Below are 17624 nucleotides of genomic sequence, written 5' to 3' on the forward strand. Positions count from 1 at the left end.
GAGTAAAAATATCAGACTTACCAACACTTGAAATACCTTACTACAAAGCTCAGACAATGCCAGCAAATGTGAAACAGATACAGATGCCACAGCGATTAGTACAGCGCCAGAACAGAAGTGACTCACAACTCACTACCGGCATTTAAATGCCATTTTTGGCACCAAAAGTTTTTTTTATATAAAAATTGAAATTCAAGAATGAATGAATAAAGTCATGCCTTTATGATTTAAGTGGCATGTCTTCATAATTTATGATGTAAAAAACAAAATGGTAACCAAAGAAAACAATGATGAAATACTGTAAACGCTTACATGGGCAATATAAGGATGAGATCTTTATATCAAAAAAGTCAAGAAACATATTTTAATAGTTTATAAAACAATTTATAAGCCAATTCATACAGATAATGATCATAACATGCCAGGGATATGTGAAAAAGTGAAAAAAAACACTACTTATTAAAAATTAAGAGGCACAGACTGTCTACTAATGCTGAAAAGCAGGAAGAGCTAGCTAAGACACCAAAATAGTGGCACATAATAAATAACGGAAACCAAAATAAATTGAGGAGGCACCATCAAATCCCAAATGCTGAAGATCGATAAACAATCACTAAGTGCTAATGGTGAGTGGAGTAAAAATCACTAGGGAGACATAAAAGTAAACATAACCACTCTTAAAATGCCCTACTAGAAACCTCAGAGAAAAACAGCAATACAGACTCAGTGATTAATGCAGAAGTGACTCCTTAAAGCTCACAACTGGCATTTAAATGTCGTTTTGTAAAAAATGGAAACTCAAGACCGAATAAATAGAATCGAATAAAATCATGCCTTTATGATTTAATAGAAAAAAAATATTTGTTGTCCCAATTTCTATACTATTTGTTTTTAAATTTACACTACATACACTGCATCTACCACATGGTCTATGACCTCTGCATCTTTGTATTGGTAATGCAGACGGTGACAACATATCCCTCAAGTTCTTTTCTCGCTTATTGGCACTCATCACTGTCTTATCTTTAAAAAGAGGTAAAATATGTAAAATGTGCCAATGTTTAAGAATCTTGGTGATATCATGAGTGAGTCCTGTATATGTGATTGGGCAAATTATTTTATTGCTACTCTTTGGTTTAGGTTTGGGAATTAAAAGTGCAGAGCGATTGAGGTGTGCTACCTGATTGTATCCACCATCAATACAGGTTTCTGGATATCCTCGTGCAATGAACCTCTGTTTCATTTCTCTGGATCTTTCACGAAATGTGTTCTCGTCTGTGCATAACCTTTTTAGTCTCAAAAATTGTGAATATGGTAAATTCTTAACCAAGGACCTACTATGACAACTATCAAACCTCAACAACTTATTAGTATCCGTAGGTTTCCTATAGATATCCGTAGAAAAACCTGCATCAGTGCGTGTAATCAATGTCAAAAAAAGGAATCTTACTAATATCTGTCATATTAAATTTGAGATTTACATCCAAATTATTGAGCAAACTTTTGAATGAAAGTAATTGTTCCACGTCACCTGTCCATAATAAAAACACATCATCTATGTACCTTTTCCAAAGTAAAATATGATCTTTGAATTCATGATCATGTAAAAATGTTTGCTCAAATTTCGCCATATAAAGGTTTGCAATTGAAGGCGCCATAGATGCTCATCTTTTGTCTGAATATAAAATTGTTTATCAAAAGCAAAGAAAATTGTTGTATAAGGCGATCATTGCAATATCAATAATAAATTGGGTAGGTATTCTTTTGTGTAAACTCCTATTTTGCAGTTGTTCTTCTATAATCTGTATTGCTCCCTCCTGTGGGATGTTTGTATACAAAGCTTTAACATCTAAAGTGACTAAGATAATGTCATTAGTGAGCTCAGGTAATGCTTGTAGCATAGTGATCATATGTGTCGAGTCCCGTACATACGATGGGATGCACACTGTCCATTTTTTTTTTTTTATTTAAGCACCTCATTTATGTCACGCTAGTCATTTTATCTTCATAATTAATAGACATTATCTACACATTTTCATAATTGAAATCATACATCTAAATGTTTTAGCTGAATGATAGATGTCTTGTGTTTTTAAGTATTTTTTGACATTCCTGTATGTCTATTACTTATTTTATTATATTGTTATTATATGTTGGTATACATGGCTCCATACGTCTGAAATGTTTTTTTATTTGTTTATATATGGTTTTATATGTGTTTCTATTAGCCCCTGAAGAAGCTCTTTTGAGCGAAACTCAGCCTGAGTCAGGCTTTTCTAATGCTTAGTGCTGAATAAAGAATTAAGAGTCCTTGGTGTTTACTGGTTCTTTTTTCTTGGTTGCTACTGCAATATTGGACCGGTTTCCGGTTTGTTTCTTTTTGATTGACCTAATTGGCATCACAGAGACCTGGTGGAAGGAGGATAACCAATGGGACAGTGCTATATCAGGGTACAAATTATATCGCAATGATAGGGAGGATCAATTTGGTGGTGGTGTAGCACTTTATGTCCGGGAGGATATAGAGTCCAACAGGATAAAGATCATACAAGAGACTAAATGCTGAGTAGAATCTATATGGGTAGAAATCCCATGTGTGTTGGGTAAGAGTATAGTGATAGGAGTATACTACCGTCCACCTGGACAAAATGGTCAGAGATGATGAAATGCTAAGAAAAAATCAGTGAAGCTAACCAATTTGGCAGTGCAATAATAATGGGAGATTTCAATTACCCCAATATTGACTGGGTAAATGTAATATCAGGACTTGCTAGAGACAAAGTTCATGGATGTAATAAATGACTGCTTCATGGAGCAATTGGTTCAGGAACCAAACAAGAGAGGGAGCTATTTTAGATTTAATTCTTAGTGGAATGCAGGATTTGGTGAGAGGTAACGGTGGTGAGGCCACTTGGTAATAGTGACCATACCGATCAAATTTAAACTAATAACTGAAAGGAGGACAATAAATAAATCTTCAGCTCTAACACTACATTTTCAAAAGGGAAACTTTGATAAAATGAGAAAAAATAGTTAGAAAAAGACTGAAAGGTGCAGCTGCAAAGGTTAAAAGTGTTCAACAGGCATGGACATTGTTTAAAAATACAATCCTAGACGCGCAGTCCAGATGTATTCCATGCATTAAGAAAGGTGGAAGGAAGGCAAAATGACTACCGGCATGGTTAAAAGGTGAGGTAAGAGGCTATTGGAAGAAGGTTAAAAGGTGAGGTAAGAGGCTATTGGAAGAAGGATCCATCTGAAGAAAAGCATTGTCAAGTTAAGTGTAAAACATTGATAGACAGGCAAAGAGAGAATTTGAAATGAAGTTGGCTGTAGAGACAAAAAAAAACTCATAATAAAAAGCAGCAAGAAACCTGTGAGGGAGTCAGCTGGACTATTAGATGACCGAGGGGTTAAAGGGGCTCTTAGGGAAGATGGGGCCATTGCAGAGAAACTAAATGAATTCTTTGCTTCTGTGTTTACTGATGAGGATTGTTGGGGAGATACCAGTTCTGGAGATTGTTTTCAGGGGTGATGAGTCAGACGAACTGAACCAAATCACTGTGAACCTGGAAGATGTAGTAGACCAGACTGACAAACTAAAGAGTAGCAAATCACCTGGACCAGATGGGTATGCATCCTAGGGTACTGAAGGAACTCAAAAATGAAATTTCTGATCTATTAGTTAAAATTTGTAACCTATCATTAAAATCATCCATTGTACCTGAAGACTATGTAACACCAATATTTAAAAAAGGCTCCAGGGGCCATCTGGGTAACTATAGACCAGTGAGCCTGACTTCAGTGCCGGGAAAAATAGTGGAAACTATTTTCAAGATCAAAATCACAGAGCATATAAGAACATGCCATACTGGGTCAGACCAAGGGTCCATCAAGCCCAGCATCCTGCTTCCAACAGTGGCCAATCCAGGCCATAAGAACCTGGCAAGTACCCTAAAACTAAGTCTATTCCATGTTACCATTGCTAGTAAGAGCAGTGGCTTTTATCTAAGTCAACTTAATTAATAGCAGGTAATGGACTTCTCGTCCAAGAACTTATCTAATCCTTTTTTAAACACAGCTATACTAACTGCACTAACCACATCCTCTGGCAACAAATTCCAGAGTTTAATTGTGCGTTGGGTGAAAAAGAACTTTCTCCGATTAGTTTTAAGTGTGCCACATGCTAACTTCATGGCGTGCCCTCTAGTCTATTATCCGAAAGAGTAAAAAACAGATTCACATCTACCCGTTCTAGACCTCTCATGATTTATTTTTTTTAAATTTTTTATTTATTGAATTTTCAAAATTTACAAAGAACAATGTTCTTAAGATTTTTTGACATCAATATTCAGAAGAAAATTTTTTTAGAACAGAAAAAATGAACATTTCACATCAATATGAATATTTCCGTCATTTATAAGAAATAAGGGAGACCAAAATTACTTACACCGAGCAGTGTCAAAGAAATTACCATATTACCAAACAAATATTGTCGAATAGTTAACTCAGGCTAATTCACTTACTTAGCCCTCCCCCGTGTATATGTTAGGAATGAGTATCAAGATATACCCTTAATTGTTCCGGTTCCACAAAAACATATTTAGCATGTTGAAATATAACAATACATTTACATGGAAAACGTAAAATGTACTTTGCACCTCTTGAAACTACTTCTTGTCTCATATTGATAAATTTCTTCCTCTTTATCTGTGATGATTTTATGATATCTGGGAAAATTCTTAACTGATAACCATAAAAGTTGGCTTTTTGATTACGATAGTAAAGTCTCAATACCATATCTCTCTCTCCGATGCCACAGTAAATTGTACCAGCAAAGTTGCTCTCTCTTCAACCGTCATTTCATTTGATTTCTCTAGGATTGAGGATAAATTTATTGAAGCTTCAGATTGTAATCCTTGTGCCTGATCTTGGTTTTCATTCTCATTTTTTCCATATTGAGGGAGGTAGTAAATCTTTGCTATATTAGGTGTTGATTGCCCTGGAATTTTCAAGATATTTATCATAGCTTTTAAGTAATTCTCGATGAGAAAGTAGTCTGATCTTGGGAAAATTCAAAATCCTCAGATTGTTCCTTCTTAACTGATTTTCAATATACTCTTTGATTTTACCAGATTCCCTTGTATTTTTTCCACCTCAGCTGTTTTTTGTTCTATTTTTCTCAATGATATTTCCATATTCTCAGTCTTTTTTTCCAGATTTTGAGTCTTAGACATACTTTAACTAAAGTTGTCAAGGAAATTATTGACTTTTCCATAGAAGACAGAACTCTCCAGATCTCTTCTAATGATACTTTGTTAGTTTTTAAGACAGATGTATTGCAAACAATTTGTAAATCTTGTTTCTCACTACCTACCTCCACGGGTTTAACTCCGTCCGTTACTTGTAGCTGTGCTTCGATGTTTAATTCCCTGGAGCCCTCCATTATTGGGCTCTCTGAAGGGAGTGGGGTAAACCTTCCATCCCTTCTCTGGGTTTTGGCTACAGCTGCAGCAGGTCTCAAATCCAGTGCCCCTTCCAAGGGTAGCTCTGGTTCCTCTGGAAGCGGAGGGTCCGGAGTTTTGGGCTTGCCGGGGCTTAATGATGTCTCAGCCTGGGGGCTTAGTGTCTGCTCACCGCTATCACCCCATGCGGCTCCTCCCTCCAGCAACGGCTGCGTGAGTCCAGCGAAGATCTCCTCTATTCGGGGCTGTCGTAAATCAAGAACCGGCGTAGAGGTAACTTCTTTTATCTTAGCTTTCCATTTAGTGTGTGGCATTTTGATACCACACACTAGAAAAAGACAACTTTAGGCAATCTTAGATCAAGAAAAAGAAAAACGCCACCGGAGCTCGATCTGTCGCTGTTAGCAATCCGGCGGCCATTTTGGTCTCTCCTCTCATGATTTTAAACACCTCTATCATATCCCCCCTCATCCATCTCTTCTCCAAGCTGAAAAGTCCTAACCTCTTTAGTCTTTCCTCATAGGGAAGCTGTTCCATTCCCTTTATCATTTTGGTAGCCCTTCTCTGTACCTTCTCCATCGCAATTATATCTTTTTTGAGATGCAGAGACCAGAATTGTACACAATATTCAAGGTGCGGTCTCACCATGGAGCGATACAGAGGCATTAGGACATTCTCCATTTTATTCATGGTTTAATGAACACAGTCAACATGGATTTACCCAAGGGAAGTCTTGCCTAACAAATCTGCTTCATTTTTTTGAAGGGGTAAACAAACACGTGGATAGAAGGTGAACCGGTAGATGTAGTGTATTTGGATTTTCAGAAGGCTTCCTCATGAGAGGCTTCTAAGAAAAACTAAAGAGTCATGGGATAGGAGGCAATGTCCTTTCATGGATTACAAACTGGTTAAAAGACAGGAAACAAATAGTGGGATTAAATGGTCAATTTTCTCAGTGGAAAAGGGTAAAAAAAAAATATATATATAATATATATATATATATATATATATATATATATATATGATCTGGAAAGGAATACGATGAGTGAGATCAAATTTGCGGATGATACAAAATTATTCAGAGTAGTCAAATCACAAGCGGATTGTGATACATTACAGAAGGACCTTGCAAGACTGGAAGATTGCGCATCCAAATGGCAGATGAAATTTAATGTGGACAAGTGCAAGGTGTTGCATATAGGGAAAAATAACCCTTGCTGTAGTTACACGATGTTAGCTTCTAATATGGAACCTACCACCCAGGAAAAAGATCTAGGAATCATAGTGGATAATACTTTAAAATCGTCGGCTCAGTGTGCTACAGCAGTCAAAAAAGCAGACAGAATGTTAGGAATTATTAGGAAGGGAATGGTTAATAAAAACGGAAAAATGTCATAATGCTTCTATCGCTCCATGATGGGACCGCACCTGGAATACTGTGTACAATTCTGGTCGCCGCATCTCAAAAACGATATACTTGCGATGGAAAAGGTACAGAGAAGGGCAACCAAAATGATAAAGGGGATGGAACAGCTCCCCTATGAGGAAAGGCTGAAGAGATTAGGGCTGTTCAGCTTGGAGAAGAGGCAGCTGAGGGGGGATAGGATAGAGGTCTTTAAGATCATGAGAGGACTTGAACGAGTAGATGTGAATCTGTTATTTACACTTCCGAATAATAGAAGGCTATGGGGCATTCCATGAAGTTAGCAAGTAGCACATTTAAGACTAATTGGAGAAAATTCTCTCTCACTCAATGCACAATAAAGCTCTGAATTTGTTGCCAGAGGATGTGGGTTCAAAAAAGGTTTGGATAAGTTCTTGGAGGAGAAGTCCATTAATGGCTATTAATCAAATTTACTTAGGGAATAGCCACTGCTATTAATTGCATCAGTAGCATGGGATCCTTTTAGTGTTTGGGTAACTGCCAGGTTCTTGTGGCCTAGTTTGGCCTCTGTTGGAAACAGGATGCTGGGCTTGATGGACCCTTTGTCTGTCCCAGCATGGCAATTTCTGATGCTGAAAACACTGCCCAAGCAGATTTTGGTGGGCAATTTGGGAGGTACTTCCAATAGATAAATTCTATATCCTTTTCAAATTATGCTGAGGACCCAAGTGTCCATAGTTATTATAGATCAACAAATTTACATAGAAATTTAGCCTAACAGGAAGGTCCTCTGGACCAAATACTGAGATCATAGCTATGATCCCTATGAGATTTATTTTATTTTTATTTTTTTTAACTAAGTCACAGATTTTGATTGGGGTGCTGATTGAGACATTCAGACCCTCTACTGCTGAGGGCAAGCTTGAGTACAAGGTCCTTGCTGTTGATGAGTCTGAAAGGACAGAGAAAAATTTCTCCTTGGCCGATAGAAATGCCTCCTTGGTACTCCATCTGAATATATATACTGGCTGAGAGCAGATGGGTCTGGAGTGGCAGTGAAGGTGGTCTGAAGAATCAAACAATGATCCTTAATCTGAGTTGCTGCTTCCTTGACCTGATCACCAAAGAGATTCTCTCCATTTGAACATGTCAGCATGTCTTTCCTGGATATTCTAATGAAGGTCTGCAGCAAAGTGAGCCTGCAGGCACCAATATTCTCTGCAGACAGACATTCTTGATGCCATCTCAAAAACAAAACAAAAAAAGTCAATTGTTGCCATGTATTTTCCACATTCTTGTCCACTAATGAATCCAAGTTGTTACATTGCTTCAATGGAAACTGTGCTGCAGACTCCATGCTTTTCAGAATATCCCGCATATATTGGCTCGTGAACAGATAAGATGATGTGAGAGTATAGAGCATAGCTCCCTGAAAAACCTCCTTCCCAAGTAAGTCCAAAACTAGAAGAGTCTTTCCCTGGGCCACCAAGGAATGGGTTCTACATCTTTTGGCCTTCTTTAGAGTGGATTTGACCACCATTGACTGGTGCAGGAGCTGCTGTTTCTTGAATCCCAGACCCTTCTAGAAAATATATTGCATCTGCCTTTTTATTCATTGAAGCCACAGAAAGAGGACTCTCCCATATCCTCATCTGCACCTACTGAAGGATCTCATGCACAGGGACCGCCACAATATCTTTAGCAGGCACCAAAAACTGAAGTCTTAGACTCTTCCCTCCTTTTGCAACGTAAATGCAATGGCATCCGCTATTTTCTTAACAGGAGGAGACCTTTTCAATTCCTGTGGATAAATTAATCAGATCCATAGCTATACACCCAAGAATATTCTGAGTTCAATCCCAACTGGTAGATCAGAGGTGTGGACCTGGATCTCACCCAAGGTCTCAGAACAGAGCATTTCTCTGCTGGGACCTAGACCACTATGAAGTTTCCTACTCCAATCGGCTGGAGATCACCATTGGTGCAGCAGTATCCAGTGTCAATTCCTCTCCAAGCACTGGCATCATAGCTATTCTGCCAGATACCAACAGGGATTCCTGTATCGGCTGAATTCTATTTTCAGGGACACCAACGTGTTATATCTTATGATCCAAAAGCTGATTCCAATGCAACTTGGGAGGAAGGAAGAGAGACCATGGATTCCTGGGATACCAGAGGTTTATTGATGGCTGACCCCTGGACCCTCAGAGACAGACAAGATTCCCAGGATTGCACAGAGGATGAGTTCTTCTCACCACAGGAATGCTTCATGGGTTTCAAGGCTGCATCCAGAATGAGCAATGGTGGGAGTGTGGTCAGACAAAGACTGATTGCAATGCATCTTGACTTTCATTCCAATGCACATTATCAGAGATCTGCAATGCTGGAACCAAAGAGGCTGAACCCTTTACTCTCTTCAGATGGGTGGGGATAGATGATAGTCTCTCCCCTCTGTCCTGCATGGCATTCAGTGCCCTGGGGGATCAATACCCTCCTGGGTCCTTCAATGTCAATGCCTCTGATACAGATGGGTAGGACTTGTGAAACCTGAAGAGCTTTTTCATAATCCACTTTGAAGTGCTGAAAAAAGTGCGAAAAGCACAATATATAAATAAAAAAAATAAAAGGACAAACCAAGAATGACACCCTCTAAGGGTCAAAGTAGACTCCAGGCAAATGGCACATCATGGAAACCTGTGAAAGTCATGAACATGTCACAAAAAACCAAATAATTTAATGCTTAAAAGAAAATGTGACCACCTTGAAGCACCAATGCCAGTGCACCACACAACTGGGAAAAAAAAAAAACCAAAACAAAACAAAAACCTACACCAAAAGACTACCTAGGTGATTAAAGGGAGAAGAAAAAGACAACAGGACACCACAAACACCAATTTTTGCAATTCTAGAAAGCAGACTGTTCCCTAACACAGGAGATTCAAAGAATTGGGATTGGTGGGCTCCACAGAAAAGATGAGACTGAAGAGGGCAGAGGTTTGCATTTAGGCATACACTTGCATTTTTGAGAAGTATGCATGTAAAAATGTAAAAAAATATCTAAGTAGATATAATTTAAACCAGTGGAATGCTGTTGGAGAAAAACATTTGCCTCTTTTGAGCCTGCCAGGAGCTGAGGAGAGAAAATTGCTGCGAGCCAGAGCATCTGGGTCTGGGGACTCACAAATCAATCCAGGACATTGACCCCTCCCCCTGCCACAAATTCCTGAGTTCCGCCCACTGTGAGAACACATCAGATTTAAACATCTAGAATGCCACTTCGCAGCGTGCCGTGGCAGCACACAGAAGGGGCACCCCTTTTGTTAGACTTTTGGGGGATTTTTTTTTAAATTTAATTTTATGATGTGTGGAGGAGGTTTGAATATTTAGGTAGTGGTAGGGAGAAGGAGTTAATGAGAGGGGCAGTGATTATCAGCAGACATAAGCGAGGAAAGAAGAGATTTGAGAGAGGTGAAAACATTCTATACAAGACTTAAGCAGTTCTTAAGGAGGTAAAAGCAATTTTATTGAATACTAGATCATTATGTAATAAAACTGCTCAGGTATGGGATTTAATAGATGTACTGCCATTGATGTTTTTGTGACAAACATGGTTTGATGATGTGACTGCACTTCTCCCTGATCTCTGTCCTTTGGGCTATGAGATTTTTTCTCATATCCATAAAAGTGGTAGGGGGAGGAGAGGCGGTTATAATTAAAAAAGATTTATTGTTGTCAATTGAGATTAGAGAATTGAAGATGTGAGTGTTTGCTGTTAGCAGTGGGGGAAGAAGGAGATCAATAGGCTTATTACTGATTAATTCTCCTCCCAATCCTAGTTTAGAATGGGTGGAAGACTTAGTCGAATATATAGGAGAGGTAGTGCTGCGATTTGAAAAGTTTAATAGTCTTAAGTGTCCTGGCCGAAGACAGGGCGTCTGAGGCACTTGCGGAGAGCTGTTGAAGGGTGTCATGGTAGTCCTTCAATTGCACTACCGAATCCTGGACCTCATCCCCAAAGAGGTTGTCACCTGTGCAGGGGAGGTCAGCTAGCTTTCCCTGTACCTCTGGATGGAGGTTGAAAGCTCTGAGCCAGGCCATTCTGTGGGCGCCGATGCCAACCGCTGCTATGCAGGCCGCATCTCAAAGACATCATAGGTGGATCGCACCACATGCTTGCCAGCTTCTAAACCCAGCAGGACAATGGCCGAGAGTGCTGCCTGTTACTGTTGAGGCAAACCCTTTGCGAGTTCCTGAACCTGGTTTCCAGAGGTTCCGGTTGTACTGGGTCATGTACGGCTGGTAGGTGGCAATACAGGCAACCAGCATATTACCCTGGAAGACACATTACTGCCCAAGGCATTGAGCTCCCTATGCTCTCGCCCGGGGGGGGGGGGGGGGGGGGGGGGGGGCGTGCATGTGGAAACTCCAGTCTTCTTTAAAGCGGACTCCACAACCACCGACTGGTGGGGGGAGGTACTGTTTCACAAACCCCACAGCTTGCTGCACCAAGTAAGTGGCATCAGCCTTTCTAGTGACAGGGGAAATAGAAATTGGATGCTCCCTCATCCGGAGGAGGTGGTCCTTGCAGATGTCATGGATGGGAACTGCCAAGATCTCCTTAGGAGCGTCAAACTGGAGTACTTCCAGCATCTAGTGTCATGCATCCTCCTCCATGAGCAACTGAAAGGGGATGGCTTTGACCATGGCCCTGACAAACCCATCGAAGGACAGCTCCTTGGGGGGGGGGGGTGGTGAACGGTGCAGTTCCTCCGGCAGGGACGGCTCTGAGAGGGGTTCATCCGAGTAGTTGGAGGACCACTCCATGGAATCATCTCCCCAAGGGTCGTAAGGCCCTTCCTCTTCACTGGGGCCAACGTGGTGCGGGCGAGGCCCGTGAGGGGTATCTGCCCTGGGATCCTTTTGCTTCAGAGACCTTGAGGGCCCTGCAGGAAATAGATGGTTCCCCTGACATCAAGGGGACCGGAGGCCACAGGAGGCCGGAAGGATCCGGCAAGGGCTGGAGGAACTGTGGCCTCGAGAACATGGTGCCGGCCGCATCTTCCTCTTCGGAGGAACCGAGGATTGGGATTGCTCCAGTGGAGGGCCCATTTGGCACCGGCTGCATCAACAGGGCACCTAAAATGATGTCCAGATGCTCAAGCAGGGGTGCTAGTATCAACGGCGGAGGCTCAGGCACAGATATGGGGGAAAGTGGCACGGGTGGCTCAACGCTCTGAAGTGCCTTGAGCACCACAGATTGCACCCTGTGGTCCAGCTCCTCCTGAAAAAGTCTAGTAAGGCCAGGACTGAGGGAGGAGGAAAAAGGTGTCACCGGCTCTTCCTCTGGTCTCTGAGGTGGCACGGTGCCCGGCACAGATATTGGTGGGAGAACGCCTGGGACTCCCGAGGGCATCGGAGGATGGGGCCTCTGTTGGCCGGAGTCGCTTTGTGGCGGTATGGTAGCCGCCAGTACCGCAATGTAACCGGAACCGTGCAGACAGTGACCGGTGGCGATGCTTGCGGGATCTCCCATGGTGCTTGGTCCAGTCTTTCCCCGGTGCCAAGGAGACAAAGAACCCAAATGTCAGGGAGAGCAGTGAAAGCACCACGGTTCTGTCACCGTCCCCGCGATCCTCTGAAGAGCCGGTGAGAGGGAGCGTATCAAGGGGCTCCCCGCAATCTCTTGACGTCGAGGGCTTTGACTTAGGAGGAGTGGAAGGAGCCAACTTGGAAGAACCGAAAAGCTATTCCATCTTATCAAGGCGTGCCTAATGGCCACGATGTCCGTGGGTGTTGTCTAGATGACTAGATGTCACCTAGACAACACCCACGGACATCGTGCGAGGCCCCCAGGCAGAGGATACAAACCTCTTGCGGATCTGTGACGGACATAGTCCATGGGCACGGGGGGCACCGACAAATACCAGTCAACGCCATGAAAAAAACACCTGGCATGCGGTCAATGACCGGCGGTCACAGCAAGGCAAAAAGTCTGGAATCAACTGCAAAAATGACAAAAAAAAAAAAAAGGCAGTAAAAACCTTACCTCACCAAGGAGGCATCGACCGCAAAGGGGGCCTCAACAAGGAAAAGATGGGAAAGAGCCCCAATACTATCGAGAACACAAGAAAATGGAATAGCTCCACAAACCGCAAGGCAACTGCACCATGGAAAAGAAGAGAATCAAGGGGGGGACCTCGCATGGACGCACGGATAGCAGCATGCTGGTCAAAAGGACTACCATCCTGCTTGTCCTAGGAGAAAAGATATTTTCCCAAGAAAGTGCTTGAAGGCATTTGATCAAATGAAAAAGAAAAAAGGGGAAAAAAAAAAAGTCTGAAAAATTAGAAAATCATTACCAATTACTGGCAAAAAGGCTGACCAAAGGAAATAGTATTTAATATTAAATTATGTTTGTTATTCCTATTTTGAAAAATCTTTCCCAAATCCATTAATTAGTTGCTCGATATAACAGCATAGCAGAGGCCAGGTTAGAACATGTAGTTGAAGTGCTCCTATTGGCACCCAGGAGAAGAGTTACAACCTCTTTCCTCGATAATACCTCCTCTCATGGACATGCCAGTAGTATTAACTGCATCAAACCCTGGATGGCATCTCCCTAGTCTCCAACTGCTTCTTTCCTTCCATCCTCAGCTTATCCCCTGTAGCCTGCTTTTGTTGCTACTTGCTGTACCACCCCCCCAACCCCCGTTTTGCTTTCCCACTACAACTTATTTTCTTATAGAGCTCTATTAAAATTAGAGAACTAGAACAGTTAAATGTGAATCTGTTATTTACTCTTTCAGATAATAGGACTAGGGGGCACTCCAAGTAGTACATTTAAAACAAAAATCAGAGAAAGTTCTCACACTCCATGCACAATTAAGCTCCGGTATTCGATGACAGACAATATGGATAAGGCAGTTAGTGTCACTGGGTTTAAAAAAAGGTTTGGCTAACTTCCTGGAGGAGAAGTCCATAAACTGCTATTAATCAAATTGACTTAGGAATAGACACTGCTATTACTGGCATCAGTAGCATGGGATCTTCTTAGTGTTTGGGTACTTGCAGGTACTTGTGACCTGGATTGGCCTCTGTTGGAAGCAGAATGCTGGGTATGATGGACCCTTGTCTGACCCAGTATGGCAACTTCTATGTTAACTTTACTCATCTTCCCTTCCTCCCTTTCCTTCTTGGATCCTGATTTCTAGCACCTATCTCTTGGGTCCATTCTGCAGTTTCTAATGCCTTAACTCAATTGACTTTCCCCAGCAATGCAAGAACAGTGCAAAACTGCTAATGCTACATGCCTCAAGACTTACATACTTAAAAGCAAGGTACCAGGAGGAAGCAGTAGTAGGGAACCAAGCAATAGGTAGGCCTGAATTTGTCAGCAGGTACAGTAGGCTTGTGCCTTAGACAACATATCTGGGGGTCAGCAGAGCAAACTTTTCCCCAATTCCAAGCAATAAAAAAACACACCTCTATCACCGATATTTGCCCGCTGTGGTGAAGAACTGCCCATCCTCCCAGCAGATCTGGGACCAAAGGATATTCTCAGTCACCCAATACATGCCCTATGAGGCCTGCTGCAAATTAAGGAGAAGCCCAGCTGCCCTCCACCCTCTATCTGCTCCTGTGGCAGGGCCAGAGTCACTTCTGTCATTTGGCTCCTCCCCTTTCACTGCCTTGATGTGGCCTGCAATGAAGCCAAACCAAAATTTCCAGCTGCACTGCCATTCACTACCTACCCCACAATCCCCATGTGGCTACTGTCGCTACCATGGCCTTCCTTTTGGTGTTGGGGGGGGGGGGGGTGGTGCAAACCTGCACCACCTTGGTAGACCTGCCCTCTCCTCCCGATGCATCTAGGTCCAAATGGGAATTTACCACAGCTGCCCCCCTTCCCTTCTGAGCCAGCCTGGGTAGGTCTGAAGCATCTCTGCTGCTGCTGTACCTCATGGCCCACTGGATTCAGAAAGATAAGTGGTATATGAGAAAAAAATATTGAAAGGAGAAAAAGATAAAAGAGCAACAGTACTGGCTGGTGGAGGAAGGATGAGAAGAGAAGGTGGCAACACTAGGTCGGGTGGGGTGGAAGAAGGGGATGAGCAGAACAAAGCAATAGTGGTAGTGTGAGCGATCAGTGGTGGCAACTGCAGCTTAGAAGTCCAGCACATTTATGGAAGCCTTTCATGCACTGTGTCTTACTTCAAGGACACACGAACCAAAAAGGGAAGTCGCATCAAAATATTCTCCAATGAAAAGTCCATGCCAGCAACCAGTCAGGGCATAATGATTGGCTTGCTGACATCTTAGAAGAGATTTGCAAAGAAGTATTTTGACACTTGCAGGACTTTCGTTGGAGAATCTTTTGATGTGTGTTTTCTTTTCTGGTTATAGTTCTGTTAGTAGGATTCATGTAGTTCTTCTGGATTATCAATTGTTACTTCAAGCGCATACAAGTAAAGGTAAACTTATTATTGGTTCAAGGTGGTGCCTTTGGAATTATGAATAGAAAAAAAAAAAAAATCTAATCAAAGGAATTCCAACCCTAACCAGCATAAATACAGTTCCAGAAGCACTGAGCCATTTACTAATAAAGGCCCTGATGTAGTAAAGTGCACTAGGCTGTGTGAACATTTGTTATGAGTATAAACTTACTCGTGATTTAACACGAAGTTTTGCACACAAAAATGTGCATATATATTAGGGTGTCTCCAAACAAATCCTTATTAATGAAGGCATTAGTTATTACTGCTTAATGCAGGAAGTGCATTAAAGCTCTGAGAGTTTAACAAAATAATTTTTAACACTGGAAATGTAATTCCTGATTGGAGGTAGAGTTATCTCACATTTTTGGGGCTAGCGTTAGGCTATGCTGCTGTGCCCAGTGTGGTCCTGGAGCTGGTTTTCCTGGATTCTGGTGGGGTGCGCACAACTTTTGATAAACTGAATACCTTTGCAAAGAAATTCAAAAACTACAACAGGAGAGATGCATAACATGGTAAAAAAAATGTCATGCACAGCAGCAACACCACCACACTTAATCTTCTCTCGTTAGTCTGATCTTGGAATGAGGTCTCATTACATTTACATCAAATGAGGGAAAAACTGATATTGATGGATCTCAAATATTAGCCTGGTATAAATAGCTGGCAAAAAAAAAACAGGATTTCTGTACATTTGCATTATTATGCAAAACCTCAAAATTAAATCTGATTGCTACCACAAAAGCAAGTGGGAGAGAGGCATCGAGAATCTAAAATTTATCATTAGATATTGAGGAAAAACACTTTTTGACCCAGCCGTTACCGCCTATACTTTTATACTTTTCTGCAGGATCAGAACCAAGCCTGGGATCTGGCACCATTAAGCTTTATTACGACTACGTTGGAATATTTCCCCAATTTTGTAACCCCTTCCTCCAACAAGCCCAGTCTACAGTCATTGCAGCGACGATCCTGGGCCAGAGATCATGCACCAGGACTCCTTCTGGGCCCCTGAAAGCCTAAGCCCTGAATCCAGTCACCAGAGGGTCACCCAAAAGAAACGACTGATTCCCTGGGTCAGCCAGAAACGCTGTGGAGGAAGAGTTCACAGGTTAGGGGGAAGAAGTGGTGAGACCTCCCTTAAGCAAAGCCCATGACTTCCCTCCTCCCGAGGCATCCCCAGCTGACCTGGGCAGATTTGTTGGAAGGAGAGGCTAAGAGGAGTGAAAGCCCGAAGCGCCAACATATGCCTCAGTAGAGGGTGGGGGCGCCAGACCTCCATGCTGCAGCTAGTGTGCCACTAGGGGCCTTTAAGTGGCTGCTGCAAAAGAGCCACATCTCATTGGAAGGGAACCCTACCCCCTGCAACTGGCTTTACCTCACTGGTCTGCAAAGTAAGCCCAGTAATGGGCCTGCACCTGGGAAGCAGAAGTCCCAACTTAGGGATCCAACTTTTCCACATGGCAGTGCACAGCGCTTGCCACCTGAGCTACCTGGCTGGCCCAGGGAAACTCTTAATATCTTTAGTTCTATTACTCAGATATCCATACAAATCAGAATTCAGGGGCAATTTGGGTAACAAATTTGTTGCTGAAAAGTACAGCAAAAAGGTCTTGACTTAACTGGACATGTTAACTAAACATTTTCCCCTGCTCAGGTTTTAAGAAATTGCTTTATCATGTGTTACATTTAGTATTTTATACTCACATTTTAGGGCACTGAAAGCCAGTTCATATGACCAGCGCTGAGATTTTTCGTCTTTGAAATTCAGGGAGCATAATCCACACCCACTTCCATACTTTACCACGATTTTATCTGGTGGTTTTTCCACATGAATACCTTGCAAAATCTGGGCTGCACTCATAAAGATATGATCAGGATAGTTCTTTTCTGAAAAAAGCGTTGCATTTCTTACAATGGATTCCACGCTGCCTGAGGTTGTCAGGTCATTCAACTTTGCAATTTCATCTGCAACTGTACATGAATTCTCCAACTCCACATTGTTTTTAACATTGAGCATGTTTTCCCCTGCAGACTTGTTAGCAAAAGAATGTTGAGCAGGCCAGGATCCTGTTGCCTCTATAAACATAAAAAGATACATTGATAAAATTATTTACATTGCTGTAAAATGCAGTATAATTTTTTTGTGAGTGTTCTTAATACAATAAAAAGATCTGAAACAAGTTGTGAAGGTTCTATTATTGTAGACCTACAGTGAGGAAAAACTATTTGACAATAGAGAATTTATCTTAAGCCCCTATTGTTAATTTAACAAAACATTAG

At 41.9% G+C, this 17624-nt stretch overlaps 1 protein-coding gene across 2 annotated transcripts in view; it reads right to left on the reverse strand.

The window, feature by feature from the left end:
- NSUN7 (NOP2/Sun RNA methyltransferase family member 7) overlaps positions 1 to 17624 on the reverse strand; it is a 298057-nt gene that overhangs the window by 266683 nt on the left and 13750 nt on the right. For both annotated transcript variants that reach the window (XM_029588977.1, XM_029588986.1), the window contains exon 2: positions 17049 to 17420. In XM_029588977.1, the coding sequence (XP_029444837.1) occupies positions 17049 to 17361 (313 nt within the window). In that variant the 5' untranslated portion in view covers positions 17362 to 17420. The remainder of the gene's footprint in view (positions 1 to 17048; positions 17421 to 17624) is intronic.

This window comes from Rhinatrema bivittatum, chromosome 1, assembly GCF_901001135.1.
Source record: "Rhinatrema bivittatum chromosome 1, aRhiBiv1.1, whole genome shotgun sequence".
NCBI lineage: Eukaryota > Metazoa > Chordata > Amphibia > Gymnophiona > Rhinatrematidae > Rhinatrema > Rhinatrema bivittatum.